The 27,810-nt window shown below is 36.2% G+C and overlaps 4 protein-coding genes across 6 annotated transcripts; 3 read left to right on the forward strand and 1 right to left on the reverse strand.

The window, feature by feature from the left end:
* The first annotated feature begins 1,949 nt into the window (after positions 1-1,949).
* LOC111016075 (uncharacterized) lies at positions 1,950-4,867 on the forward strand. Its single transcript, XM_022291354.2, has one exon. The coding sequence runs from the start codon at positions 2,210-2,212 to the stop codon at positions 4,130-4,132; it is 1,923 nt and encodes a 640-aa protein (XP_022147046.1). The 5' UTR covers positions 1,950-2,209; the 3' UTR covers positions 4,133-4,867.
* A 4,015-nt stretch (positions 4,868-8,882) lies between these two features.
* LOC111016111 (Tetratricopeptide repeat (TPR)-like superfamily protein) lies at positions 8,883-12,433 on the reverse strand. Of its 3 annotated transcripts, none has more exons than XR_015790966.1 (4): positions 12,211-12,433; positions 11,585-12,119; positions 9,818-11,224; positions 8,883-9,625 (listed from the first exon to the last, which is right to left on the reverse strand). XR_015790966.1 is itself a non-coding variant. In XM_022291397.2 (4 exons), the coding sequence occupies exons 2-3, from the start codon at positions 12,041-12,043 to the stop codon at positions 10,448-10,450; spliced, it is 1,236 nt and encodes a 411-aa protein (XP_022147089.1). In that variant the 5' UTR covers positions 12,044-12,119; positions 12,211-12,433; the 3' UTR covers positions 8,883-10,172; position 10,447. The 3 variants fall into 3 exon arrangements, 1 of the variants encoding a protein (XP_022147089.1); XR_015790965.1 differs by having other exon boundaries at positions 9,810-11,224; XM_022291397.2 differs by having other exon boundaries at positions 8,883-10,172; positions 10,447-11,224.
* Positions 9,266-10,138, forward strand: LOC111016112 (LOB domain-containing protein 19-like). Its single transcript, XM_022291398.2, has 2 exons — positions 9,266-9,583; positions 9,776-10,138. Exons 1-2 carry the CDS (start codon positions 9,266-9,268, stop codon positions 10,136-10,138), a joined length of 681 nt encoding a protein of 226 aa, XP_022147090.1.
* Positions 12,434-15,185: 2,752 nt separating the features above from the next.
* Positions 15,186-25,398, forward strand: LOC111016107 (brefeldin A-inhibited guanine nucleotide-exchange protein 2). Its single transcript, XM_022291390.2, has 11 exons — positions 15,186-16,644; positions 18,782-19,099; positions 19,302-19,647; positions 19,741-20,163; positions 20,250-20,542; positions 20,774-21,047; positions 21,806-22,308; positions 22,425-22,746; positions 22,861-23,239; positions 23,435-24,120; positions 24,512-25,398. Exons 1-11 carry the CDS (start codon positions 15,443-15,445, stop codon positions 25,130-25,132), a joined length of 5,367 nt encoding a protein of 1,788 aa, XP_022147082.1. The 5' UTR covers positions 15,186-15,442; the 3' UTR covers positions 25,133-25,398.
* Positions 25,399-27,810: the final 2,412 nt, after the last annotated feature.

Consider the following 27,810-nt stretch of genomic DNA (forward strand, 5'->3'; position numbering starts at 1 on the left):
ATAATTTGGAATTTTCCAATGAGAAAATAAAAGACTAGACATATCGGATGGTCCCTATTATTTTACTCAATTCTTAATTTGGTGTTTAATGTATTTAAAAATATGAATTAAGTTACTCCATGAAATATTTGTTGAACAATTTTAACAAAAGTTGAAAATCATTCCATTGTTGTTTTGTCGATATATTTATACCAATGAACATGTTACTCTAATGTTATTTGATACATAAGACTCGTTTGTTCGTCAACAAAATTCAACCCTCCGATTAACAAAATTTATTTTCTTCCGTGTGAGATGCCATGTAGTAGGTCCGCATATCAAAATATATTAATAAAACAATAATGGAATGATACATTAGTTTTATATTAACAAAAAATTTTTTTAATGAAAGCTTAATTGAGATTTATTAATATTGATGACAAAATGAAATTTTAAAAGATTAAAGACGAAATAAAAGAAAAAAAAATTAGAACAATATTTGATATATTAGGGAAAAAAATGGTGAAGAAAGCATACAACCAAAACAAAGAATGGTGTCAAATGAGAGAGCAAGTGCTTTAAAATTTTAGCCACGTGGAAGAAGATGGCCGCTCCTCCGCTACTACTCTACAGCGAATCACTCCAATTTTTCTTTTAAAAATTTGTAATACTACAATCCAACTCACTGTTTTTTTATGGAAAATATATACTTTAATTAATTGAGTTAAGTTTAAGTTAGCCACCGTATATTTTTTTCTTATGAAACCACCAATTTTTATTCTCTTACTTAGTGAGTTAAGTTCAATTGATGTGTTGTTCATAATTTAAACTTTATTCTATTAGAGAATATTAGTGAAGGTTCAAACTTATGCTTATTTGTAATTTGCATATAATTATTGTTGCTTTATAATTTAAAAAATGGAATTTAGTTTTCATGCATTAATTTTATACCAATTGTGTTACATTTAAACTTATGAATGCTTACCTGTGATTTGCATATAGTTATTATTTTTTTTTTGATAAAAATGCATATAGTTATTGTTGCTTTATAATTTAAAATGTTTGAATTTAGTTTTCATGCATTAATTTTTATACCTAGGCGGCTCCTCCTCCTGTTCCCGATGGCACAATTGAACGATCATATATCTCTATCGGATCTCACCGTATCAATAGACGATGCATTATCGTTTAGCTCGGATTTAGATTCATACTAAAATTTCAACAAATTAGTGTTTTTTTAATACAACAAGGGGAAGCGAGAGGATTCGAATTCATGATCTTTTAATCACAAATATGTGCAGCTCATGTTATCGCAAATGAATATTACTTTCATGAGCAACAAAAACTAAATATATGCCTAATTCAAAATATAATGATTTATTTTTTATTTTTTTTACAGATCCATTCAAAATATAATGATTAGAATTAATTACCCATGAAGTACACCTACAAAATATAACAAAAACCATCCATCCAAAGTCATTTCAATAGAGTAGCAAAAAAATACACTTTTATTAATAAGATTATCACATTTATAAATGAAAAATGACTCAAACCAACCAAGAAAAAACAAAAAAACAAAAAAGTAGATATTAGCAAGCCTATGTTAACCAAAATCACGTACCAAAACATTATCTTTGAATAGGTTAAAGAAGCAAAACATTATTTAGTGAAATGCGTTTAAATTAATTGAATAATCTTACAAAGACAAATGTGAAAAAATCCCCCAAAGACAGTTCGATTGGCAAGAATTTGAAGTCTTTTGATCATTTCGAAGCTTTCAATGACTCTCGATCTCGACTTTGAAGCGAGTGCAGGTGCCCCTGAATTTTGTTTAGGGTGCGAGATTCCAACCCCTCCTTGTATTGACCTATGTTAAGGATAGCGAAATTATATTTGTACACGTGGCTAATTCCCCCAAATCCAATTCATTATGAACCAAAAAAATGCCCAAAAAGTAATGTACACTAAAACAAGGAGGCAGGAGAGCAAAAACGATGGAGAGAGAGAGAAGGTAAAGGGGATGAGAGAGAAACCCAGATAGAACAGAAGAAAGTCACAGTGAGAGAGAGAAGAGAGAGAAGAGAGAGAAGAGAGAGAAGGCTTACCCTCGACTCGAGTCCCCCCAAAAATGTCAGAGAAACAGACCAGAGCTTAGAGAAAGAACAGCAGAAGAACATTTTTGTTTTCTATCCTTTATTCCTGTTCTTGTTCTTGTTTCAATCGGCAGATGAATCCGAGCAAAATTGAAGAGGATCTCTTCCACCACCATCGTCTTCACGATGATCTGGACCCACTTACCACCCAGATCATTGAATCTCAGCCGTCCATTACCAATTCGCACCACGGCGAGCCGCCGTTCTCGCTGCCGGAAATTGTGCTCTTCCGGTCGCCTTCGCCGTCGTCCCCGAGCAACTCCTCCTCCGACGATTCCCCGACTCACTCCACTCGTTTGAGTCAACTCGCCCCGAACCCTACATCCACTTCCCAAAATCTCCACGAACCGCCCCTCTACATCTCGCCCGAGCCTCACATATCGTCTCAGTTCTACACCTTCAATCCCGAGTCGCACTCGCTCATGATCCGCTGCATTCTCGAGCACCGCCTCGCGACGCCGTGTGAGATACGCGCCGCCACGTCGCGCTCCGTCCTCAAGTCGTGGCGCACCGTGTGGAAGGACCGGAACGAGGACACCGCTTATCTCACCGCTTGGAAGAGAATCCAGGACAAGCTCACGGCCACGGTCGACGAAAACGGTAACGAATTTCTCTATTTCAAGAACAATACTCAGCAATTCGTCTCGCATATTAGTCAATGGCAGGACATTGTTACCAGTTTTCATGGCGATACGGACTTGAAACATTTAGGGTTAAAGGAAACCATAGAGAGAATTAAGCAGGTTTGGACTGTAGGGGCTAAATTTTATGGGATTCCTGAGAGTTACATTAGGGTTTGTGTTGCTGCTTGCCCTGTATGCAACTCCGCGTCCTCCGCATCGGGTTCGAGGAGTAAGCGGCGGAGGTTTGAGTATACGGATACTCTTGAGGTGCCTGCGAAGGAAGTGCCGCACAAGCTTCAGCAACTGGCTGCTAAACATAAGGTGGTGCTTTGCATTAGGCAGAAGTATATTAGGTATAAGCCTTTCATGGCGGAGGTTAAGGACTATGCTTGTCATAGGGCAGGGGAACCTGCTACCAAGAAGTCGAAGATTTTGAAAAGAGAGCCATATGCATCAAAGAGATGCGGGTGTGGGTTTCGTATTCGAGCCATCGTACCCATAACCAATTACAACGAGAAGGATAAGACCTTTGTGTATCAGGACGAGGGTGTGGCAGTGTTCAAGTTGTATGCCGTGCACTCAGGGCATGAACCCGGGCCATTGGATGGAAATGCGAGAATTATGCATCGTGTGATTGGGCACAAAGGTGGGCTGTTAATGGATCATGATACAGTTTATGGGGTGAGTGAGGAAATGGAAAATGAGGGATTTAGACTGATGGGGAAGGATGAAGGAGATTTGCAGCTTTCTATCTTGCAGCAGGTGCATGAGGCAAGAAACGAACTTGAGTTGTTAGAAGGGAAACTTACGAAGGTTCCACATGAGCTGTTGGGTTCAGTGTCCCGCGATTTGTCTGATGTTTTAAATAAACTTAGGAGTATAAGAGAAGAGAAATTGGAGCCCATCGAGTTGCTTGCAGACAAGCCTCATTCAGATGATGTGTTAGATGGGGAGAATGATTTGGCACATTGGAGCAATCACCATCACGAACGTTTATATGGGGATGCCAAAGACGGTGAATTGATTGAGGATGACGTAGACAGTTTTGGTCAAACCCTTCGGGACGTCGTTCCTTGGGAGGACCATATGAGGACAGACTGTAGGAGTCAGAAAGAACTGACAAGTGAGCCTTGCAAACCTGAAAGATGGTTTAAATGCACCGACTTTAATGATAAAAGTCTTCTTGGCTGCGAGGATACAAAACTAATCAAGCCCATGAGACACGACGAGAGCATGGTGGCAGATGTAGGTCTTGTTGGTATGCATGTTGACGGATTTTACCCAGAGAACCCTAAATGGTACGATTCCCCTTGTGATCTGGACTCTAATGCAGATTGTGGAGATAGTGGATTCAAGCACGGGGAGATTGTTTAGGCTCTCGAAGAGCCCTGTGACCTTTTCTAGTATAGTCATGAGCTTACGGCTCTCTCATTTGCACATCCCCACTGCTGGAATTAGGAAGGGGGGCTGTACATTATGTATACAGGAGATTGAAGCCTCAAGTGAGCATCGTCATCCTTGTTCATTGTATTTTTGTAAAGTTTCGCTAACTGACTACTCTATACAGACTCTACTCATCAATATTTGTTACCCTGGTCTGGGCCTTCAAATTTTTTTGATACCACTGACCATTCCTATCCAATCTTATTCAGATACATGAAGATTTCTTTTTCTTTTTTTCTCTTTTTGCTCTTCTAGATATGGTTTGCCTCGTATTGTTTTGTGCATTTATGCACTTTCTGCTCTCTAAATTCCAATGTCCGATGACTCGAGACTCCCGAATTGCCTATATATACTTCAGGACGGGCTGGTTTTAGCTGCAGGATGTATAGACTGCTACCTGTACAAAGCTCTGGTCTCCCCCATACTCCTTCAGAAGAAAGAGTGAGAAGAGAGCTCTGTGATGCGTTGACATTTTATTTAGAGAATGATTTTCAGAGTTATCGATACCTTGCTTATGTTCATGATTTAAAGAAGATTCTTACTGCATCTCATTGAATATGTAAGCACTAACGATTATATGCTTGAATTTAGCTTTTACATCAGATGTTGGCTTTTCAAGTTATGAGGTTGGATCTCTGAATAATACGTTTATAGCTATTTGGTGTAGGCTTTAGTTCTCTTTCCTGAGTTTTTACCAACTATTGAATGATCTCCATTGCCTATCAACGGGGTTTTTATGCATCGAAAACTACTTTAAAATGGCATTGTTCTAGTTCCACAGATATAATCCTTATCCCTAAGACTTCCTTCTCTACATTTTAGATTTCACTCTGAGATGTATGATGAACTTTCTGAGTGCTTTTGTTTATTTGTGTCCTGTTTCTGAAGCTTGCGACAACCATTGATGTGGGATATTTCATTTGATGTTTCTCTTTAGTCTTGACCATTCTATTATTTAACATAGCTTCCTATTGACTGTATAATTTACTTTTTAAATCTTATAAAGATATATAAATGCTCTGCCATCGTTGGACTTGCCCTGTACAGTTACGACATCGTTTATTCAGCATATCAACATGACTATCATTGTCTAGATTAACAGAAAACATTGCGTTTCATGGTCGTTTGCACATCATTCTGATATAGCTTATGAACTGATCATAGTCAATGAACACTTGCATGAAAATTTGTATATTGGTTTTATGGCCTCAGTTCTATGTTTCTTTGTGAAATATGGAAACTGTGTGTGTTATAAGAGCAAACTGGATTAGTTCATACGTGCAAAGCCTTTGTCTGTACACAGAGAAAGCAGGAATTCTACCTGCCCGACAACCAACTTCGTCGGGTTTGAAGGATCAGTGGCTGTAAACTGAGAGGAAGCCGGGGAGGCATATTCCTCCCTGGACAACTGAAATCCGGGGACGAAAGAACTAATCTGCCAACTTGGGTTTGGAAGGCCAAATACTGAAGTACCTCATCTAGTAAGGTTTGTGCTTAATGGTTTCCTTTTTTTGCAGCTGAAAGCAAGGAGCCATCCAGCTTCAAGTATATATATACGGATTAGTGGTGCTTATAAATGGAAGCTCAGCTGCATCAGCTGGTTTAAAGGTTGGTTTGAATGTTTACACTGCATTATTTCATCTGACACTGGTTATTACATTTTTCTTGATTTTTTTAGTTCAACGTGTAGGAACGAGGATTAGAATGTCTTAACCAATTGGGCTATGCTTAAGTTGACATTTTCACCGAGGATTTGATGTGGATGGATGGTCGGTTTCCATAAAAAATAACAATGAAATGACAATAATCAGTGTTGATGCATAGTAGAATGAGATGTTTTTCTGACTTAATGTCACAGGTGCCTTATGAGTTGTGTGATCTTGGTTTAACAAAGGTTAATTTCTTGTTCTGTTAGAGAGTTTAGTTTAAATTTTGTTTCTATTTTGTTTTTGTTTTTAGTTTTATCCTTTTTTTGGTGAAAATATGTTTGAGTGAGTATTTATAAAACTTGCTTTCATTTACTCTCTGTGTATAATTTCCTTAAATGGTTCTGAAAGTATATGGATATCATGTTTGGGAGCTCGGCATATAAGTTGGGCTTGGCCCAAATATCTTTTCGTGGGCCTCAAGCCCGATTAAAGCGTGTGATTCTCTTCTTAGGCCAGAAGAAACCTAATAGCAAAATCTTCTTAAATTAAAAAAAAAAAATTTAAAAAGCAAAACATTAAAAACTCATAGCAAAATAAAGTGAGAAAACAGAAGTCTGAAAAATGTAATTAAAATTTAAGTGAAAATCGTTGTGATTAGAACAGAGAAGAAAATGTCTATGTGGAGATTTGCAACCAAATTGTCAAGTTGGCTAAATCCAAATCGTATTAAATATAATTTGATAGCCATGTTTTGTCAAAATTTGCAAATGGGTCCTTGATTTTCTCAAAATATTTTTCCCATTTAAACAAATTAATGTTTTATTTGACATTCGAAAGTAATATCTTAAAATGAAGGAAAAGACGCATCAAGATTGCTTTCAAAATTTTGTCAATGTTAACAAACTTTCCCCCAATGGGTGGTTAGGATATTAAAGTATTATTATTATCATCATCAGCATTAATTATTTTATTCCTAAACTTTCACATTTATTTTGATTTAGTATTTATGTCATTATTTTTTAGTATTACAATTCAACCATTCTGTTTTGGTCTACAGTTTTTGTATTACAAAGATCCATTCTCATTTGCCATTAAACTTTTTGCAGCGTTTTTAACGGAAAAAAAAGTTATATAACTTATATTTTAAATTTAGTATTGAATTAAAAATACAAGCTGACTTAAGTCAAATACAATACGAAAATTTAAAGCTAAAAAAAAAAAGAACATTAAATAAGTTCAAGAGTCGAAGTAGAAATTTTCAACACTTAAAAAGTCAAAATAGAATAAACATGAAAGTTTTTTTTAGTACAATATGTGATATGAGGTGGGGGATCGAACTCACAATATTTTGGTTAGAAATATATGTCAATTATAGTTGAGTTATGTTCGTTTTTTTGGCAAAAAGTTAAAAGAACCAATTAGGACATTATTATTTATGAAGTAATTAAGAGCTCGTTTTAATAAACGTCTTCGTTTCTTGTTTCCAATTTTTTTTTTCTGATTTCAATTTGAAGTTTTTGTTCCATGTTTCCATTTTTTTTTCAAAATGAGAGAAATGCACAATAAATATAACATAAGAATTCAAGTTTTAAAATTTAAAATTTAATTTAATATAAAAAAAATTTATCTCTTTTTTTAATCTACAATTTTAGAGAACAATAACAATAAGTGAAACAAAAAACAAAAAATAAGAAACGGTTAGCAAACGTAATCCTATTTTTCTCGTTTGGCAACATTCTCGTTTCCAATTTTATTAAGAAATCTAAGCATTTCACAAAATTTAATGTTTCTTATTTCTCATTAGAAACATTCTTAACATTGTATAGATAAATTTTGAAACAACAAAAAGAAGTTCCTTGTTTTGTGTTTTCATTTCCAATTTATTATAACATAAATAAAAACTGTGTTTTATTATTCTCGAATTTATGGGAGTTGAAGGCCATGCAATTTTATTTTTCTTTACTAAAAAAGAAAAAAAAATGAGAAAACATTACCAAAAAGTCCTTACTAAACAAATAAAAAATATCTTGATATAATTTTTCGGAATAGTTTTCTTCAATAGACTTTTCTTCTCCACTCTATTTCCATTTATTTCAAGCATTTGATGTCAAGTTGTCCCATACCAGAGAGACAACTTGTAATTTTTAATACATAGTTTTCTTCAAATTTGAAATTTTTGCTAAGTAATGATAGTCGTTGTAGGTATCCATAATTTTGGTGATCTCGAGATTAAATCTTTTACTAAACGGCTGAAGAAAACTTGTAAGATATCACATAATTCAAGCAGCATTTTCTGTGTAAATGCTACACAACACACCAAAATATATATATTTTAAACAAATATTCAACAAAATTTCTCTCTTGATTCTTCTCTTTCTCACTCTATCTGTCTATTTACTTTTTTTTTTTAATTAATTTTAAATTTAGACTTTTAGAATCACAAGATGGTATTAGCACGAATCATTGATGCAAGTTTCTTACTTTGCTTGGAATTGTTTTGTCTCGTTTGAAAACAAATCTATTTTTAGTTTTCTATTTTCTAAACTAAAGTTTTTATCAATACCTTCTTTGTTTAAGTTTTTCACTCTTTAAAAATTAATTCTTTAATCTTACAATTTACAATTTATAAGCATTCTACCAATATCTTCAAATCACACCACCCTGACCAACTTAATAATTTAACACTCAACAACCAACCTTGTAACTCAAATATTAGTCCAATTTCAAAATCTTATGATCTTTTTTAATTACATGTAAAAAGTTTTAACAAGTTAGGCTATATTAATAGTGGGTTCTGAGACAAAATTTGAAATAAGCACTAATTAAGTTGTTTCTTTTAAGAGAGTAACTAAACCCACTTTAATTATTTGACTAAGCATTAGAAAGATTTTGAAAAGTGCTTCTAGTAAATAAAAATCACTTTTATCCGATCCAAAATCATCCCAAACTCAGATTTATACATCACATCCTAATGCTCTGAATTGATGAATAGAACTACTGATTGGGGAAGAGAAAGTCAAGGCAAAATAGTGTTCATCAAATTGAACAAACTAATAATAATAATTAATAAATTATCCATGAATTATGTATTGTCAAAAACACCTACCCTATGATCCCTCTAACCCATCTCGTTGTCAACAAAAACTATTTTACAAGTAGGTTCAGATCTTCAATAATTCCCAGAAAAAAAAAAAAAGAAAAAAGGCATCCATATTTCAATCTTCCAAAATCTATATTTCCTTCCAATTTGCAAATCCCACCAAACTAACACACAGAAAGATGTAAATGGAAAGAAGAATAACGATTATATATACCTTGTGTGCCAAACTCAGCTCAAAGTCAGCTCCATATGCTTGTCTTCCATTGAGCTTTTTTCTTAGCTTTTCCATAAGGACCAGTGAGGGAGTAGGCCAAGATGAGCACGGGGCGCAGTGGAGGAAGTTGCACAGGCGGCAATGGGGGAGGCAGTGGACCTTGCGGTGCGTGTAAGTTTCTGCGGAGGAAGTGTCTGCCTGGGTGTATATTTGCACCCTACTTCGACTCCGAACAGGGCACGGCTCATTTTGCAGCGGTGCACAAGGTGTTCGGAGCCAGCAATGTATCGAAGCTGCTTTTACATATTCCAGAACACAAGCGGCTTGACGCTGCTATAACCATATGCTATGAAGCTCAAGCTCGGGTCAGAGAGCCAGTTCTTGGCTGTGTTGCTCATATCTTTGCTCTTCAAGAACAGGTAAAGCCAATTAGCTCATTACTTCACGAGTGTTATATCCACCTGAGAATTGATATCCATAGATCATCTTTATATCTTCATACGAGGAACAGAAACTTGTATATGTTATCTAGCTTTCTGTTTCAGTTTCATTTCTTGTATGTGTTAATTTTTCGGTAAATGTCGAAATCTGAGAGCTACACATTCTTTTAGGCAGCGAGGTTGCGAGCTGAGCTCTCATACTTACAAGCATACCTAGCAGCATCCGAGCTTCGAAGACCCCAATCCAATCTACAGGCACAGCCACCACCTCTGATTAAGCCATCTCTACCCTCAATTTCAAACCTGCCATTAGATTCCCCCTCCTTGCCCGTTTCATCGGATCTTTCCCTACTGCTCGATCCTGTGGTGCAAGCTTCAGGATCAAAACCGCAGTCTCCATTCGAATCATGTCAAATTGGAAGCAACAATTTCCCATCCATGGCCGGCAGGGATCAACGACTCATTTACAAACAACTGTCCTCAATGCAGTGTATTGGTGCCTCCTTATTTCCATACCTCCCAAAACGAGCCTAACTGTGATTGGGTTCTGATCATCACAAGGTTCCTCCTGATAATAAGTTAAACTTCAGCTCTTGTATCATGTATTGATCAGAATGAAAATTTCAATAACAAGCTTGTAAAACTCTTTTTCCTTGTGTGTGCGCACAGAGTTACTTTTTTTTTCTGTTTTAAAATTACGTAACTACAACCCTTAAAATCAGGAAACTGAGCAGAAGCATTTCCTTCTTTTCCAACAAAAAAAGCATACATTTGCAATAACAAACCATAAGACTTCAATTCAGTAGGAAGATCGGACTTTTCAACCGAGGGTGTGTCGATACCTTAGCCACTAGCTCCTTTCATAGCATATTCTCTCAAGACAAGTTCTACCTCTTCTATCACCCCTAGTCTTTTAAACCAGGCTGCCAAAATTTCTGAAGCTTCCTTTCCAACCATGAGGTTCTCCTTCTCCAAGTCTATTAGAAGTTCCAGTGCTGCGTTTAGCCTGTTCTCCTTTTCATATGCAGCTAATACCAAAGCTATGCATTTGTCAACAGGTTCGAGACCCGCCTTCCTCATATTGTCAAACGAAATTCGCACCTTCTGAGTTTGACCCGCCATCAGATAGGCATTAATCAGGAGACCACATAACTTTTCATCAGGAGGAATAGCAGCCAGTTGAATTGCATCAAACACCCTTTGCGCTCCTTCAGCATTGCCAGTCATGGAGTACGCTCTTAACAAGGCCTTGTAAACTTCACTTCCTGCATAAATTTCTTTCGCATCCATTTCTCTGAGAATGCTTTCTCCTTCCTGAGGCATCCCTGCCCTGATATACGCCATAATCATCGCACCATACGACCTTTTATCTAACGGTTGCTCAAGCAGTTTGAGCTCTTCAAAAGTCTGTTTGGCCAGATTAAGTTTGTCAGCCTTGCTATATATGTGGACCATTGTAGTTAAAGTTATTTGATCACAAGCAAAACCCTTTTCTTTCATGCTTAAGAGAATTTTTTCCGCATCTTCTAGTCGGTTCTGCTTCCCATAGTAATGAATAATTTTCGTGAAATCCCGAGTACTGGCTTCAAATGTTTTCTCTAGAAGAGCAGCTTCTGCCACCTAATAACCACCACGCACTCATTCACTTCAGACTATGGGATATTACCAATTGCTTAGAAAATAGAAAACTTCAACATATCAACTGGGGGTATTTGTAAATGCAAAATAGTCTGTTGAACTTGAACCTAATCAAGAATCACAACTTTAAAATCTAAAAATCATATACAAGTGAATATAACTGCCTACTGCTATAACCAAATGTTATCATAAAACTCATATGATTCTAATTCTAATATCCTAGAGATTTGAATCAATGGCCTATATTTTTAAAATGATTTAAAGCATCCTTCACATTGGTTCTTCTGTTAACTTAAGGTTCCTGTTTATCAGAAGTTAAAAATGAAGTCCAACTACACATACCTCGATGTAAAATGGATGATTGAAAAGTCTCAAATGCTTAAGAACTAAAAGCCAATCAGCTCTTTTAGGCTTCATAATCCTCACCCAAGCCGTCAACAAATCTGATAAATTACCCTTCTGAGGTGAGAAACAGATAATTTGCCTCATCAGCGCCTTACATCTTTTAGCCATCTTCGGAGGAAGCCGAGATATGGCCTGCTTCTGCGTTTCAGTAATATCAGAGCCCACCTCGACCCACCGAAACCTCAGTTTCTCAATTTCACTTCCTGTTTCTCGAACTCTCTCAACAATGGCGGCAGCGACAGCCAATTGAGAACAGCTTCTGCGAGAGCTAAAAACCCTGCGTCTTTGCTCAACTGAGCCTCCCAAGTAACAATAACACGAACCTTCTGCAATTCCATTAACCAATGGCTGTCTTGGATGGAGTTGATAGATAATGTTACAGGGGAAGGTTCCCATAATCAGCAAGAAAACCAAATTCGCACAAAAAAAAAAAGTTCTCCAATATGAGCCAAATCCGCGAATCGATTTTAGTCTGCAAGTACGGCGAAGGAGAATCAAAGATTTCTACCAAAAATGTGAGGCTACGTTAAGCAGATAGGGCAAAAGAAGAAGATAAAACAGACCTTGAACACGTTGATCTCTATCTGGTGCCTCTAGCGGGCGCCTGAACGAATCAAAACGATGGAACCCTGCGAGAATCCCTCGCACATGGCATGGCTTCTTCCAAAGCTTCGAGCTCCGGCTGGAACGGAGCAGAGCAATGGACCAATTTCTCTGGTCTGGACTGGACGCGATAGCTGTAGATTATGGATAAGAATGTCGTCTTTCAAAATTTGATTGCTCTATTTACAAATCTATCCCACGTAACGATCTGCAAATTTATAAAAAGTTTTTTTTTTGTTTATTTAAATTTAAATTTTGGTCTATTTTGATACTTTTTTTTAATTAATGTAATTCTCTTTTTATTTATTCTGTTTATGTGATGGATGATAGACTTCTATTAATTATAAATATTACTTTTTTCTAATCAAGAAGAGGAGATTAATTTGAACTCACAATCTTTCTAGTCAAATATAGATATCTTAATTTATTGAATTAGGTCCAGACTGACAATTATAGACATACTATAGTGATATATCATTTTCATAATCTACTATATATCAATTTTATTATATCTATATGGTATATAAATGGTATGCCAAGTAGTAAATCATTAGGTAAACAGAACATTAATAAAAAACGAATATAATGTAACCATTGTATATCATTTTAATTCTATTGCTATTGTATATTAATGATAGATCATATGTGAAATAAACAGGTAAAAAATAACATAGGTAGAAAATGAAAGTAAATATAATCACTGTTATACCATTTTTATTGTATTGATTAATGTGGTGTATCAATGATATACCGAACATTAAATAAACATGCAAATATAATGCAGGTACAAGATAAAAGTTAAACAATCTAAGATATTTCATTTTAATTAAGTTCATATGGTGTATCCTGATAGACTAATAGTAAATCAACATACAAAAATAACATTTATATAAAATCAAAATTACACAATCGGTAAAATACATTTTTATTATGTTGTATATCGATACGTTACATATTAATTAACTATGAATGTATAAAGAACACTTGATAGCAAATGAAAATTACATAATGCTAACATGAGCTGTCAATGGTCATGAGTTCGAATCTTCCCCCTCCACTTATTGTACTAAAATAAATGAAAGTTACATAATTATTGATATGTCATTTTCACGTGAAATATTAGTAATATACTACGTAGTATGTAGTATATCAACATATTAAATAAGCATGCAAAAATAATACCCATAATATTTTAATTCTATCCATATAGTATATATGTGATGTTTGTATCACTACGACTATGGTCTATCATCGGTTGATAGGTATCACTAATAGACACTCGATGTTGAAATATGCCGCATACTTTTCATACATTTTTACGTGGGTTGAACTTGTAATTGTGGTTATTTTTGCAAATTTGTTAGTTTACGATGAATTGATATTTGAGCAAGACTTGCTACATATGTAATCGTCATCTTTTTAAATTTAGTTTGAATATATGTTTATTTTGGTAGAAATTATATATTTGGTTCTTGAACTCTTAGGATGATTTATTTGTTGTCATTTTTGTTTGTTTGAGTATATCAATATCTGTCATTAAAGTTTAGAGAGTTGTTATTAGGTCACTAAACTTAATAATGGTGTATAATAAGTTTATTGTTAATTATACCAGTTTATTACTTTTGCGACACGTCGAGATTGACAATATTATTTGATAATTACATGATCGTCTACTTTTGTGTATGTTAAAGATGTTCCACCACAAAAGTGTTAAACCAATAAAAAAAATGTCAAAGTTACGTAATACAAAATTTGAAGTTCACAACCTATTAAATTAAAAAATAAGATATATGAGAATTAGGTAGCATTTTAAAAGATATTTAAATTACAAGTATTGAACAATAGACATATCCTATGGGAGTTAGTAAACCAAAACTTGTAATTGAATGTATATTTTAACCTTTATATCTGACAAACTCAAAATTATAACGGTATATAATCTTTATGTTGTTGTTATTGTTAACTAATACAATGACTTGACATGTCTACTAGATAAACGTTGTTCATCTAGTGTGTTAAAAAAGATAAATAAACTGACTATAAAAGTTGTATAACTCCATGATACTTGGATACATTACCCTATGCACCAATCTATTTTGTCTAGTTGGTTCAATTCTTTCTGCTAGCACGTGAGTTGTACTAAATTACAAAATATTTATCCAATGCATATCATAAAATTATTTTATTTAGCTACGTGACATTAAATAACCAGTTCGAACATAGTTAAGTGGATAGGGCACATATTACCATCATAAAATCGATGGTTGAATCCCCAACCTTATACATTTAAGCTAACAAAAAATGGTACACTAAGGATTATATAAAAACCATCCCGGTATTGGTTTGATCTCCAATATGAAAATAACTCAATCAGCTAAGACACATGTCATCGATTAAAAGTTCGAAAATTTAAATATATAATACAGTGCTACTAAGTCAAAGTGAGCATAGCTCAGCGATAATTATAATATATCTCCAACTAAGAGGTTGTAAGTTCGATTTTCCATCTGCACAGATTGTACTGAAAAAAAAAAACCGTGCTATTAAATTAAAAAAGAAAAGACACCATTATAAAAATTTAAGGACGAAATTTATAATTAATTTTTTCTCTACTTCGAGACTCAAATTAATAATATCAAAACAAAGTGGGGGCGTTTGCGCAATTTTCGCAAAATACTATTTATTTATCTATAATTAATGAGTCGTATGAGTAATAATCCAGGCAACGGTAACGATTAACGAGGCCCAGATTTGCTTCCCCGAGTATACCTTACCCGCCGATCATAACAGTTAACGTTAAAATACGGCATTAAAATATGTATTCCCGAAAACCCCAAGCGAAGGAGCGTTATTTCGGTGCTCATAAGGTCTCTCCGCGGGGCGTATTAGTCATTTCACACCGGAAAATTAATCTAAATCAGAGAAAAATAAAGACGACCCAAAACGCGATCTAAATCTGACGCCTCCCTCCACCCTCCATTTCCACGATCTCTCTCTCGACATAGGGGAGATACAGATTCCTCGCCGGCGACGTCTCCGGCATCGATTCCGATCCAATCCGACGAAGTCAAATTCCGTCATTGCCGGAGCAGGTAACATTCCGGTGACCAGAGTCGAAGCTAAAACCCTAACAAGTGTTCATATCTTGCTAGATCCTGACTAACTTGTCCGGATCTTACAAACCCGGTGGGAATGGCTTCTTCGGAAGCCGCTTCCCGTCTGAGCCAGGTTGTATCCCCAGCTCTTGAGAAGATCGTTAAGAACGCGTCGTGGCGCAAGCACTCCAAGCTCGCACATGAATGCAAATCTGTTATTGAACGCCTCACGTTGTCCTATCCGAAGCCTTCATCTTCTCCATCTTCTCCTTCATCTCCTACTGATTCCGAGGCGGAAGGCGCGCTTCCTGGACCGCTTAACGATGGCGGTCCGAATGAATATTCGCTCGCTGAGTCTGAGTCTATTCTTAGCCCTTTAATTAATGCTTCGTCTTCGGGAGTTCTCAAGATAGCTGATCCAGCAGTTGATTGCATTCAGAAGTTGATCGCGCATGGTTATTTGCGCGGGGAGGCTGACCCCAGTGGGGGCGCTGAGGGGAAACTGCTGGCGAAGCTGATCGAATCGGTGTGCAAATGTCACGATTTAGGTGATGATGCTGTTGAGCTCTTGGTGCTCAAGGCGCTTTTATCTGCAGTCACGTCGATCTCTTTACGAATTCACGGGGATTGTTTGCTGCAGATTGTTAAGACTTGTTATGATATCTACTTGGACAGTAAAAATGTGGTTAATCAAACTACAGCAAAGGCATCATTGATTCAAATGCTAGTGATCGTGTTTCGGAGAATGGAAGCAGATTCGTCTACAGTTCCGGTTCAGCCAATTGTTGTTGCGGAATTGATGGAACCGATTGAGAAAACGGACGTAGATGGGTCAATGACGCAGTTTGTACAAGGGTTTATCACGAAAATTATGCAGGATATTGATGGGGTTTTGAATCCGACAACGCCAGGTAAGGTTTCAATAGGTGCGCACGACGGTGCATTTGAGACTACTACGGTGGAAACAACAAATCCTGCAGATTTGCTGGATTCAACTGACAAGGATATGTTGGACGCAAAGTATTGGGAGATTAGTATGTACAAAACGGCATTGGAGGGAAGGAAAGGGGAGTTGGCAGATGGGGAGATTGAGAGAGATGATGATTTGGAAGTTCAGATTGGTAATAAGCTGCGGAGGGATGCATTCTTGGTGTTCCGAGCTCTTTGTAAGTTATCTATGAAGACACCACCGAAGGAGGCAATGGCGGATCCTCAGTTAATGAAGGGGAAGATTGTCGCATTGGAATTATTGAAAATTTTGCTGGAAAATGCTGGTGCTGTTTTTAGAACGAGTGAAAGGTGCATCACATCATGCTTCTAATTGGAATTTGCATTTATATCAGTCTTTCAATTGTACGTTTGCATAGGTCAATTTTCAAATTTTCTCTAGTATTTGCTTCTGATCGATATATCATGCTTTTATGTGATTGGTCATATAAATGATTTTAACTACATTAACAACAAATATGTTATCTAGAGAAGAATTGGTTGAACAATGCAGCGGATAGATGTTGGGCTTTGAATGATTTAATGATTATCGTGTTTGGACTCTCGAACCTTGTAGTACTTTTTTTTTTTTTTGGATAAGAAAAGGACCAAAGAATAGCCTAAGGACAAGGGCCAAGGAGGCCCTTCCACTAAATCTCTTTTTGATCGCTTGTCTTTTCAACCTTGTGCCCCTCCTATATTTACCCTGCTCTGGAAGACTTAAGTAAGAAATCAAGTTTTTGCGTGGTGGGTTACCTTGGGGAGGATAAATACCGTGGCCTTTATCCAGAGATCTTCTTCCTTGGTTCTGGGTCCTTTATGGCGTGTGTTATGCAGGAGGGCAGCGGAGGATCTATACCACTTGCTTTGGTGTTTGCCCTTGGAACAGATTTTTGGCAACTTTGGGTATTAGTTGGGTCTCTCCCAGAGGTTGTGGCCTGTGGGGAGGTAGTGGAAGAGGTCATTAATCCTTCTTTTTGCAATAGAGGTCGGGGTCTTTGCAAGGTGGCTTTCTTTGCAGTTTTTTGGAACTTAAGGCTCAAAAGAAATGGGAGAACTTTTAGATCTGATGAGAGGTATTGGAAGGAGGTGTAAAGCGAAGCCTACTCCAACTAATACTCCCCACCTAGGATTACACATACTTCCTTTATTCCTTTCTTTGCTAACTCACCTATTCCGTCCTGTCCCATATATGTCAACCACTAGCTGTCAGCAATTTAACACCATAAACTTATGATAATTTTGAGCGTAAGATGAATGGATAGTGGATGATTTCTTGACGCTAAAATATTAAAATCCTTCTGAAAATTCTTCTATGTGGAGATTATTATCCAAATCAGGATGAATTTTCATCAAGTTTCTAAATATATTTTATTTACATGGTAGATGGTATGTAGTTAGTTCAGAAAAAAAATTCCCTGCTAGTTTTAGCTTAAAAGGTAAGGTGTCATAGTTGATGGACTTTGGACTCCAGGTACACTTGAAATGAGGCCCAAGCAAGGATTTCCAAAGGGTTCCTGTGCTGGTTGGAGAGTTTTCAACTCAAGTTTAGTTTATGGAAGAGCTTTCAACTGATTGCTTACTACTACTACTATTATTATATCTGTAAAGATCTGGCAATAGAATCTTCATTTTTGTTGTACATTCTCCTCTTTCCTTTTAGGCAACTTCTTTTCAACTTTGTAACTTTCTTAAGACGATGTAGAGAACTTGCTCTGGAGGAAGAAAAGGAAGGTACGATGAAAATGATTAACATTTCTTTCGCAAGCCTCCAAAGGGGTGACCTTGGTGTGAAGGGCTCGGGATATTTGGAGATTCCCTTCAAGGTCTCTGGTCTAAGCCTCTAGATGGAAAACTTGATAAGTTAAAATCCCTTTTTGTCTCTTAAAGCTCACCTCGGGGTGGGCATAGTCCCCTTGGGCTTAGTAGGTGAACCATGAGCAGAATCCATAGAGTTGGCCGCTGATACTTGGTCATAAAAGAAACCCATTTCTTGCGTGCATCTTCAAGTATGGGTTGGCCTTGGTAGAGATTCTCAATCTTGGCTGTTTCAAATGAAATGATAAAGTCTTTTGATTCTTGGAACTTTGCCTGGCCATTATTTTGGGAATCTAGTCAGAGAAAAGTATATAGATTTTTTTGAAGATAATAGTTTGATGTGCTCAGTTTATGGGAGAGCATCTAGCTTTTAAGATGATCATTGCTGAAGTGTATGGATTTGTTATGGCTTTGTCTGGCCACTTTTTGTAACTTTGACTTCTCTTGGTGCTTAGGGCCTGTGTTTTTGGATGACACTTTGCTTTTATACTTCCGTTCCTCTTAATGAAAGTTGGTTAAAATTGTTCTAGATTTGTCCGCTCTGATATTACTCTTCCTTGATCAGTGTCATTGTAATTGCATTTTGATGAACTTGCTTACTCACATGCAAAATGAAATATGTATGCAACAGGTTTCTGGGTGCCATTAAGCAGTATTTGTGTCTTTCATTGTTGAAGAACAGCGCTTCGACTCTTATGATTATATTTCAGCTATCGTGCTCCATTTTCATCAGTCTGGTATCACGATTTAGAGCTGGATTGAAAGCAGAGATTGGAGTATTTTTCCCTATGATTGTGCTGAGAGTTTTGGAAAATGTTGCTCAACCAAATTTTCAGCAGAAGATGATAGTGCTTCGATTTGTAGAGAAGCTGTGCGTTGATTCCCAAATATTGGTGGATATTTTTATTAATTATGATTGTGATGTCAATTCATCCAACATATTTGAGAGGTAGGTCTGCAACTTATCAAAAATCATGCTTGGTATTCTAGCTATAAGAATTCTAATTTTGATTGTGGGTTTTCTAAAAAATTCTCTTTCATTTGGTTGTTAAAATTTGACAGCTATGAGATAATATTTATATATAAAAAAAAAACTTTTGACAGCTAACTTTTTTTTGGAGTATATTTATCCTGATTCCCGATCCTTTCAGAATGGTCAATGGACTTCTTAAAACTGCTCAAGGTGTCCCTCCTGGTGTAGCAACTACACTATTGCCACCTCAGGAGTTGACCATGAAACTTGAAGCTATGAAGTGCTTAGTTGCTATCTTGAAATCAATGGGAGACTGGTTGAATAAGCAGCTACGGATTCCGGATCCTCATTCCAACAAAAAGATTGAAGTGGCAGAAAACAGCTCTGAATCCGTAAGTGGTTTGATGCCAAATGGCACTAGCGATGAGCATGGTGAAGGATCAGATTCCCATTCTGAAGTTTCCACTGAGGCTTCTGATGTTTTGACAATTGAGCAACGGCGTGCCTACAAGCTTGAACTCCAGGTATGATGTTGTTCTGTCTTTTGTTGCAACATATCCATCTTTTTCTGACATTGTCAGTTAACTATTTTGGAACTACTTGATAATTTGTGGCAGGAAGGTATATCACTTTTCAACCGGAAACCTAAGAAAGGAATTGAATTTCTGATAAATGCTAATAAGGTGGGTAGTTCACCTGAGGAGATAGCTGCATTTCTTAAGGATGCATCTGGTTTGGACAAGACACTGATTGGCGACTATTTGGGAGAGAGGGAAGAGTTATCACTTAAAGTAATGCATGCGTATGTGGATTCCTTTGATTTTCAAGGATTGGAGTTTGATGAGGCTATAAGAGCATTTCTGAAAGGTTTTAGGTTGCCCGGTGAAGCACAGAAGATTGATCGTATTATGGAAAAGTTTGCTGAGCGTTATTGCAAATGTAATCCAAAAGCTTTCACAAGTGCTGATACAGCCTATGTCCTTGCGTACTCGGTCATATTGCTTAATACTGATGCCCATAACCCGATGGTGAAGAACAAGGTCTGATCACTATCTCTGATAATCTGATTGGTGTTAAAGACAGAGTGCTGATGTATTTCTCTTTTCTTTGGCTGTCAAATATGCAGATGTCTGCTGAAGACTTCATTAGAAACAATCGTGGCATAGATGATGGTAAAGATTTGCCTGAGGAATATCTGAAATCGTTGTATGAAAGGCTATCAAGAAATGAGATTAAAATGAAGGATGATGAATTGGCTCCTCAACAGAAACAGTCTACAAACTCAAACAAGATTTTAGGCTTCGATAGTATCCTAAATATTGTGATTCGTAAGCGGGGAGAGGACCAGAACATGGAAACCAGTGATGATCTTATCAGGCATATGCAAGAGCAATTTAAAGAAAAGGCTCGCAAATCTGAGTAAGATTGGATGGCTTTCCATGAAAATCTTCACTGCTTTACTTTTTTACCCGATTTTTTTATTTTATATCATCTGAATTTACGGTGTGGTTTGATCTATGTATATTTGTATTTCCTTTTCATCTTTATTTAGAAAATAATGTTTTCCTATAAAATTATTAGGCTCACTTAAAAGTTCCTTTGAAGCCTAACTTTGGTTGCTTCATAATAGAAATTTATTGTCTTTTTTAGGTCAGTTTATTATGCAGCAACAGATGTTGTCATTCTCAGATTCATGATTGAGGTATGCTGGGCTCCTATGCTGGCTGCCTTCAGCGTTCCACTTGACCGAAGTGACGATGAAGTAATAATAGCTTTATGTCTTGAAGGCTTTCAATATGCTATCCATGTTACTGCAGTAATGTCCATGAAGACTCACAGAGATGCTTTTGTGACTTCACTTGCAAAGTTTACCTCCCTCCACTCTCCTGCTGGTATCAAACAGAAAAATATCGATGCCATTAAGGTTGGTATTTTCTATGTCCTGTCCTCTGGTTTTATTCTCGTAATTAGGGTATGGGTGCCTGACTCCTTGCATTAATTATACTCTTTGCTCACCCCTACTAATTTATAAGGAGGATTCGCCCTCTCCAAGGCTTGCTTCTGGGGGCAATGAGAGTTTTAAATTACTAGCCTTCCGTATGAAGGTTTGAACTAGGACCTTGGAGAGAATCTTCAAATATTCCAAGCCCTTACCACAAGCCCTTTGGTACCTTTTAAAGTTTAATTCACAAAAATTTGAATAGCAGGATCGTAACTACATTGAGGTAACGAGTCACTCAACCTCTATGGATTAGTAATCCACAAGTGATATACGCTACAAAAGAGGCCATAGGAATAGGATCTCGCTAGTACAACTGAAATCATAGAACCATAATGGAACACCCTTGCTCATATCAGGGCAAACTTTATTTATTATTGATTCTGGAAGGAGAATAAATTCCTGGCTAATATGAAGGAAGGTGAAATGAATACTCAAACTTGGTCCGAGTACCAGCAGTTGCAGTGATAAGCCCTGACTATTGTGTCGTGGATATTATGCCGAATCCTGCCTTCTTAATTCTTCACCTTGGATTTTATAACTTTCAACTAGTTTAATTTGCTTAGACGAAGCATTCAAGAATGGAATGTCTTTTGGAAAATCTTTCTGAGTGAACCATTTTAACTTCTTGTACTTGTGGAATATGAATCTGACAATGAAGTTATTATCTGAAATTTCAATAGGCAATAGTTAAGATCGCAGACGAGGAGGGAAATTTTTTACAAGAAGCATGGGAACATATTTTGACATGTGTTTCTCGGTTTGAGCATTTACATCTTCTTGGTGAGGGTGCTCCTCCAGATGCCACTTTTTTTGCCTTTCCTCAAAATGAGTCTGAAAAGTCAAAGCAATCCAAGTCAACAATGCTTCCAGTTCTGAAAAAGAAGGGGGTTGGGAGGATTCAATATGCAGCAGCTGCTGTGATGAGGGGTTCATACGACAGTGCTGGTATAACCGGCAATGCTTCTGGAGTCACGTCAGAACAGATGAACAATTTAGTTTCTAATCTAAACATGTTAGAACAAGTTGGAAGTTCTGAAATGAATCGCATCTTCACAAGGAGTCAAAAGTTAAACAGTGAAGCTATTGTGGACTTTGTTAAGGCACTTTGCAAAGTTTCTGTGGAGGAGTTGCGTTCCACATCTGATCCTCGTGTCTTCAGCCTTACAAAGATTGTTGAGATTGCGTATGAACTTGTCCTTGTTCATTTTCTGGAAAACTCATTTTTTTATTCCTGCTTAATGATTTGCTCAAATTTATTTATTTTACCGAATTGATGATGCAGTTTGTTCAAAATTTCAGGCACTATAACATGAATCGCATCCGGCTTGTATGGTCAAGCATCTGGAATGTGCTTTCTGATTTCTTTGTGACCATTGGATGCTCTGAAAACCTTTCGATCGCTATATTTGCAATGGATTCCTTGCGTCAATTATCTATGAAATTCTTAGACCGGGAAGAGCTGGCTAATTACAACTTTCAGAATGAATTTATGAAGCCTTTTGTTGTTGTAATGCGTAAGAGCAGTGCTGTTGAGATTCGAGAATTAATCATTAGATGTGTCTCTCAGATGGTCCTGTCGCGAGTTAATAATGTTAAATCCGGATGGAAGAGCATGTTCATGGTATGGAAGTTTATATGAACTCCATTCTAGTTTTTATTCTATTTTTTCATTACTTGAAAGTTATTCATCATTTTGGTCTCTTTCTTGATGAATCGTTGTCTTGTCTTTATTCAGGTCTTCACTACAGCTGCTTATGATGACCACAAAAATATTGTTCTTCTAGCCTTTGAAATAATTGAGAAGATTATAAGAGACTATTTTCCATATATTACGGAGACTGAAACAACCACCTTTACAGATTGTGTAAATTGCCTAATTGCATTTACCAATAATAGGTTCAACAAAGATATTAGCCTCAATGCCATTGCCTTCCTACGGTTCTGTGCAACCAAACTTGCCGAAGGAGATTTTGGATCCTCATCAAGGAACAAGGACAAGGAGCTCCCTGGAAAAAGTTCTCCTCTTTCACCTCAAAAAGCGAAGGATGCCAAACATGATGCAGAGATGACTGACAAAGACAACCATCTTTATTTCTGGTTCCCTTTGTTGGCTGGTATTGATGCTGCTGGATTTGCCTCTTATTTAAACTGCCGAGCATTTATATCCTGACAATTACCTAATTTTTTTTAATCAATATTTGTAATTTTGTTCTATAAAAGAATTTGAAAAAGGAAAGCCTGACTTGGTTTTGCAAGGTGACTTTGCTTCCTACTAATAGAACTCAACTATTCTGTTTCTGACTTTGTAGGCTTGTCAGAACTGAGCTTTGATCCCAGGCCCGAGATCCGGAAAAGTGCCTTACAAGTGTTGTTTGATACCTTACGCAAGCATGGTCACCTTTTCTCTTTACCATTGTGGGAACGGGTTTTTGAGTCTGTCCTGTTTCCAATATTTGATTATGTCCGACATGCTATCGATCCATCTAGTGCAAGTTCATCAGAGCAGGGAATTGATGGCGAGAATGGTGAACTTGATCAAGATGCCTGGTTGTACGAGACCTGTACCTTGGCTCTTCAACTAGTTGTTGATCTTTTTGTCAAATTTTATAGTACTGTCAATCCCCTTCTGATGAAAGTATTGACACTTCTGGTTAGTTTTATTAAGCGTCCTCACCAAAGCCTTGCTGGTATCGGTATTGCTGCATTCGTTCGCTTGATGAGCAATGCCGGAGATTTATTTTCTGAGGAGAAGTGGCAAGAAGTGGTTTTGTCATTAAAAGAAGCGACAATTGCTACACTTCCTGATTTCTCGTTCCTAGTCAATACTGATGCTACAATAAGGAGCCACAGACATGAGTTGAATGGGGAGAGTAATGCAGAGTCTAATGGTCCTGAATTACCCAACAACGATTCAGAAAGCCTGACGGTGCAACATGTTTATGCCTCAATATCTGATGCCAAGTGTCGAGCTGCTGTTCAGCTTTTATTGATCCAGGTAGGTTCCATAAGCTTAACCACCACTTAATGCTTATTGTATTACACCATCTATGGATTCTTTGATATTTTAGTCTCAAGGAATCGATATGTTGATAGGTAAATGTAGTATGTGCGATTCGTTATATACGTAGAAGTAGTTGCTAGCTGATGTTAGAAAATAAATACGGAAGGTAATACAATATCTGATGTTTTGTCATTTGAATCAACTATGCATATAGTATTAGAATTGCGGATAAAGGGGACCTTCCAGTTGCAGAATCTTAATCAGTCTGTCTTGTTTTGCTTACAAAACTGAGAAGCTTCTAATTTGTTTTGCAAATAAGTAACTTTTTTATGCTCTTTGGATTTCTCTTGATTAGATTTGACAGTTCTCTTGTAAATTTTGGCAGGCCGTTATGGAGATCTACAACATGTATAGGTCTCACCTCTCGGCCAAAAATGTCTTGGTCCTATTTGACGCTTTGCACAGTGTGGCTTCTCATGCTCATAATATCAATGCCAGTGCGCCAATACGTTCGAAGCTACAAGATTTTGCCTCCATAACACAAATGCAAGACCCTCCACTGTTACGGCTCGAGAACGAGTCGTACCAAATTTGCCTCACCTTTGTACAGAATCTCATTGGGGATAGGCCTCATAGTTATGAGGAGGCAGAGGTCGAATTGTACCTTATTAACCTCTGCCAGGAGGTGTTGCAGTTCTATGTTGAAACAGCGCGACATGGGCATCATGTGGTTGAAGCCTCAGTTATTAGCGGCCCACAACCACATTGGCCAATTCCGTTAGGCTCTGGCAAGCGAAGGGAGTTAGCTGCTCGGGCGCCTCTTATTGTAGCGATTCTTCAGGCCATTTGTAACCTAAATGACGCATCGTTCGAGAAGAATTTGGCTGGCTTCTTCCCTCTATTGTCTAGCTTGATAAGTTGTGAACATGGATCGAACGAGGTCCAGGTCGCACTCAGTGAAATGCTCAGTTCTTCTGTCGGTCCTGTTTTGCTTCGATCTTGTTGATCATCTTGGTAAGTACAGACCTCACATTTTGAGATGTATGATAAAATTTTTATCGATGCCTTATAGCTGTTTTTTTTTTGTTCCCGTCGATTCCGTTACATTTTTTTCTTGCTTCAGTTACCATAGCATCAGTTTAGGCTTGTAGCATAAAGGGGTAGTGATGGTTTTGAATTTTTGCTAGTAATTCTGAACCGCATTGCATCTAATTTATTCTGGAGAGTCACCCCTCCATTCAAAATCCATACTAGTGAAGTTTCTTATGTTCATATTATTTTTTCTTCAAGAAATTAGTTTTATTATAAGCTGTAAAATTGCATGTTCAATGAGGCAGGAGATGACTCAATTTTTTGCTTATTGTTCTGTATTCGGGACATTATAGTAATTTTTTTTTCCCTGGGTTTCGTTATCTGCTTTTAAGTTGTGTACAGGGCTGAGCGAAGAAGGAAGAAGGAGACAATCATCGCCCTAAGTTTGTCGTAGATTCAAAAATTATTATAAAAGATAAAGATTTGAAGATTTTTCCTCTACTAAATCTAGAATTAAATTGTATTTATAAAAAATTTGAAGTAAAAATTTAATTTCTCCTTGTAAAAATTTCTGGCCTTGCCCCAAGTTGAACATATATGGGGCGGGGAATCCTTGTTTATTTTAATTATTTCATTAATTAACGAATAAGATTTCTGACAAATGCTCTTTTCAATCTTTAAAATTTTGCTGAGATTCTAAAAATTATAGATTACAAACAAATAAAGATGTGTTTTGGGAGTGATTGTGGCATGGTCAAAATCTTTTTTCATTATCAAAAATCACTTTCCTTTTAAAATCACAGTCATTCCCAAAAACACCATAAATTACTTATAGACAGATTATTTTGAAACATTTCATCAAAATTGCAACATTTTCCATTGATAAGTGTGTTTAATTTAATAATGAGATCATATACCGTAATAACTCCAAATCAATCATTATTCATGACAGGGCAACAATTTGATCGCCAATTTAGACGTTAAAATATTCCCTTAAAGTAAAATTAAGAATTATATATTTATATATTTAATATGTTAAAAAAAGAATAATAATATTTTAAGTTCTGATAAGCCCGTACTTTTCTCTTGCTCAACATCATTAAATTTTTTTACCGAGAAAAATTCAAAAATATTAAGAAGTCTCAAGTTTTGATTGATGTGTATGAGATAAATATTGGCTACTTAACATCCAAATATATCTTAATTGTCAAAAGCATAGTTCACCCATAATTGATATATATCTCCAATTAAGAGGTTGTAAGTTCACCCCACATGTTTATAAATAACTTTTTTATTCTTAAAGAGACGATATTGGTATTTTTATTAGCGTCTTTATTAAAGTAGTCGAGTTTTAGTCTTCTTTTATGAATTGTAAGTTCGAATTGGCTCCTTTCGATGTATTATTTTTAAAAATAAATAAATAAAAGAGCTTGTAACGAGGTTGAGAACATGCAAACATTTTTGCAAGATTCAAAGCAAATGGTGCCTTCTTCACATGGAAGTTCATATTGTTTTAATTGCAAATGTTTCCTTTTTAAAAGTGGTCCATGCCTTCTCTTGGATTAGCTTTAGCAATTCCGTATTTGTTTAATTATTTGGACATTATTTGATAATTTTAATTAATGGGGTTGATTCTTTTTTACAATAAAGATGATTAAGGATATGTTTGGGAGTGATTTTGGCACGTTACACTTTTGTCATTGCCAAAATCACTTCCATTTCCATTAATCACATCTTTGGTAAATTAAAAGATCGATTTTAGGAAAACATAAAATCACTTAAAATTGATTTCTACGGTATCTTGAGGGGTGATTTTGAAAAATCAATTATTCTTAAATCTATTTTTTTTAAATCACCAATTCTACCATCACTTCCAAACACACCCTATTATATAGTAGAATATGAGATGATAAACACCTAAAATTTTTTTTTTTTTCAAAAACATTGACATTCTCTAGTCAATGATACAAGTGATTTAGAAAAATTTACAAAGTTTGAGAAGATTCTACTTACCTATGATCTAGTCTTCTATTTTAAAATTTAAACAAAAACAAGTCATTATTTAGTTTAAAAAAAGTCATATAGTGAAACGAAAGAGCTAGCAAAGAGTATACATACTATGTAAACTTAAAAATTAATTAGGTTCGAATCTTCACCTCATGTGTTGTTGAACTCTAAAAAGGGTAAATGGACGATTATATAAAAATTTACTATTGAATGATTAGTTTTTACCCTTAGAGGCTACCTTTTATTTATTCAATGTCCATATCCAATCACTAGAGCAATGCCAAAAGACATGAATAAGAAAAGAGTTTTTGGGTAGTGAAGTGCATTGAGAAAGAAAAAAAAGAGGGTTTTATCAAAATATTCTTTCCTCTGACAAATAGAAAAAATTAGGAAGGAACAGTGATAAAAGGCCTTGTAGTATCCCCTACCATAAAGTATTGGGTTCAAGCTCTATGCTGATCACTGTTGTATACAACAAGCGTGCGAGAAATAAGAAATAAAAAATAATAATAAATAAATAGCATCTATTTAGTATTTGGACGGAAACTTAGACGAATATTTTATCTTTAAATGTTTAATCAATCTTCTCTAAAATATGTTAGTGCTACAACCGACATCTCTCTATATTCTACAGTAATGGTGCGA

This window comes from Momordica charantia (genome assembly GCF_013281855.1).
Source record: "Momordica charantia cultivar OHB3-1 chromosome 5 unlocalized genomic scaffold, Mcharantia_2.0 BLBB01000005.1, whole genome shotgun sequence".
Taxonomy (NCBI): domain Eukaryota; kingdom Viridiplantae; phylum Streptophyta; class Magnoliopsida; order Cucurbitales; family Cucurbitaceae; genus Momordica; species Momordica charantia.

What these genes read in the sequence shown, in the direction of transcription:
- LOC111016075 (XM_022291354.2), top strand. Translation starts at nt 2,210, where the DNA reads ATGAATCCGAGCAAAATTGAAGAGGATCTCTTCCACCACCATCGTCTT.
- LOC111016112 (XM_022291398.2), top strand. Translation starts at nt 9,266, where the DNA reads ATGAGCACGGGGCGCAGTGGAGGAAGTTGCACAGGCGGCAATGGGGGA. An exon ending in TCTTTGCTCTTCAAGAACAG is followed by an intron (nt 9,584 to 9,775) that starts GTAAAGCCAATT and finishes ACATTCTTTTAG; the next exon opens with GCAGCGAGGTTGCGAGCTGA.
- LOC111016111 (XM_022291397.2), bottom strand. Translation starts at nt 12,043, where the DNA reads ATGGGAACCTTCCCCTGTAACATTATCTATCAACTCCATCCAAGACAG. An exon ending in ATCATCCATTTTACATCGAG is followed by an intron (nt 11,225 to 11,584) that starts GTATGTGTAGTT and finishes GGTGGTTATTAG; the next exon opens with GTGGCAGAAGCTGCTCTTCT.
- LOC111016107 (XM_022291390.2), top strand. Translation starts at nt 15,443, where the DNA reads ATGGCTTCTTCGGAAGCCGCTTCCCGTCTGAGCCAGGTTGTATCCCCA. An exon ending in ACCCGATGGTGAAGAACAAG is followed by an intron (nt 20,164 to 20,249) that starts GTCTGATCACTA and finishes TCAAATATGCAG; the next exon opens with ATGTCTGCTGAAGACTTCAT. An exon ending in TTCAGCTTTTATTGATCCAG is followed by an intron (nt 24,121 to 24,511) that starts GTAGGTTCCATA and finishes AAATTTTGGCAG; the next exon opens with GCCGTTATGGAGATCTACAA.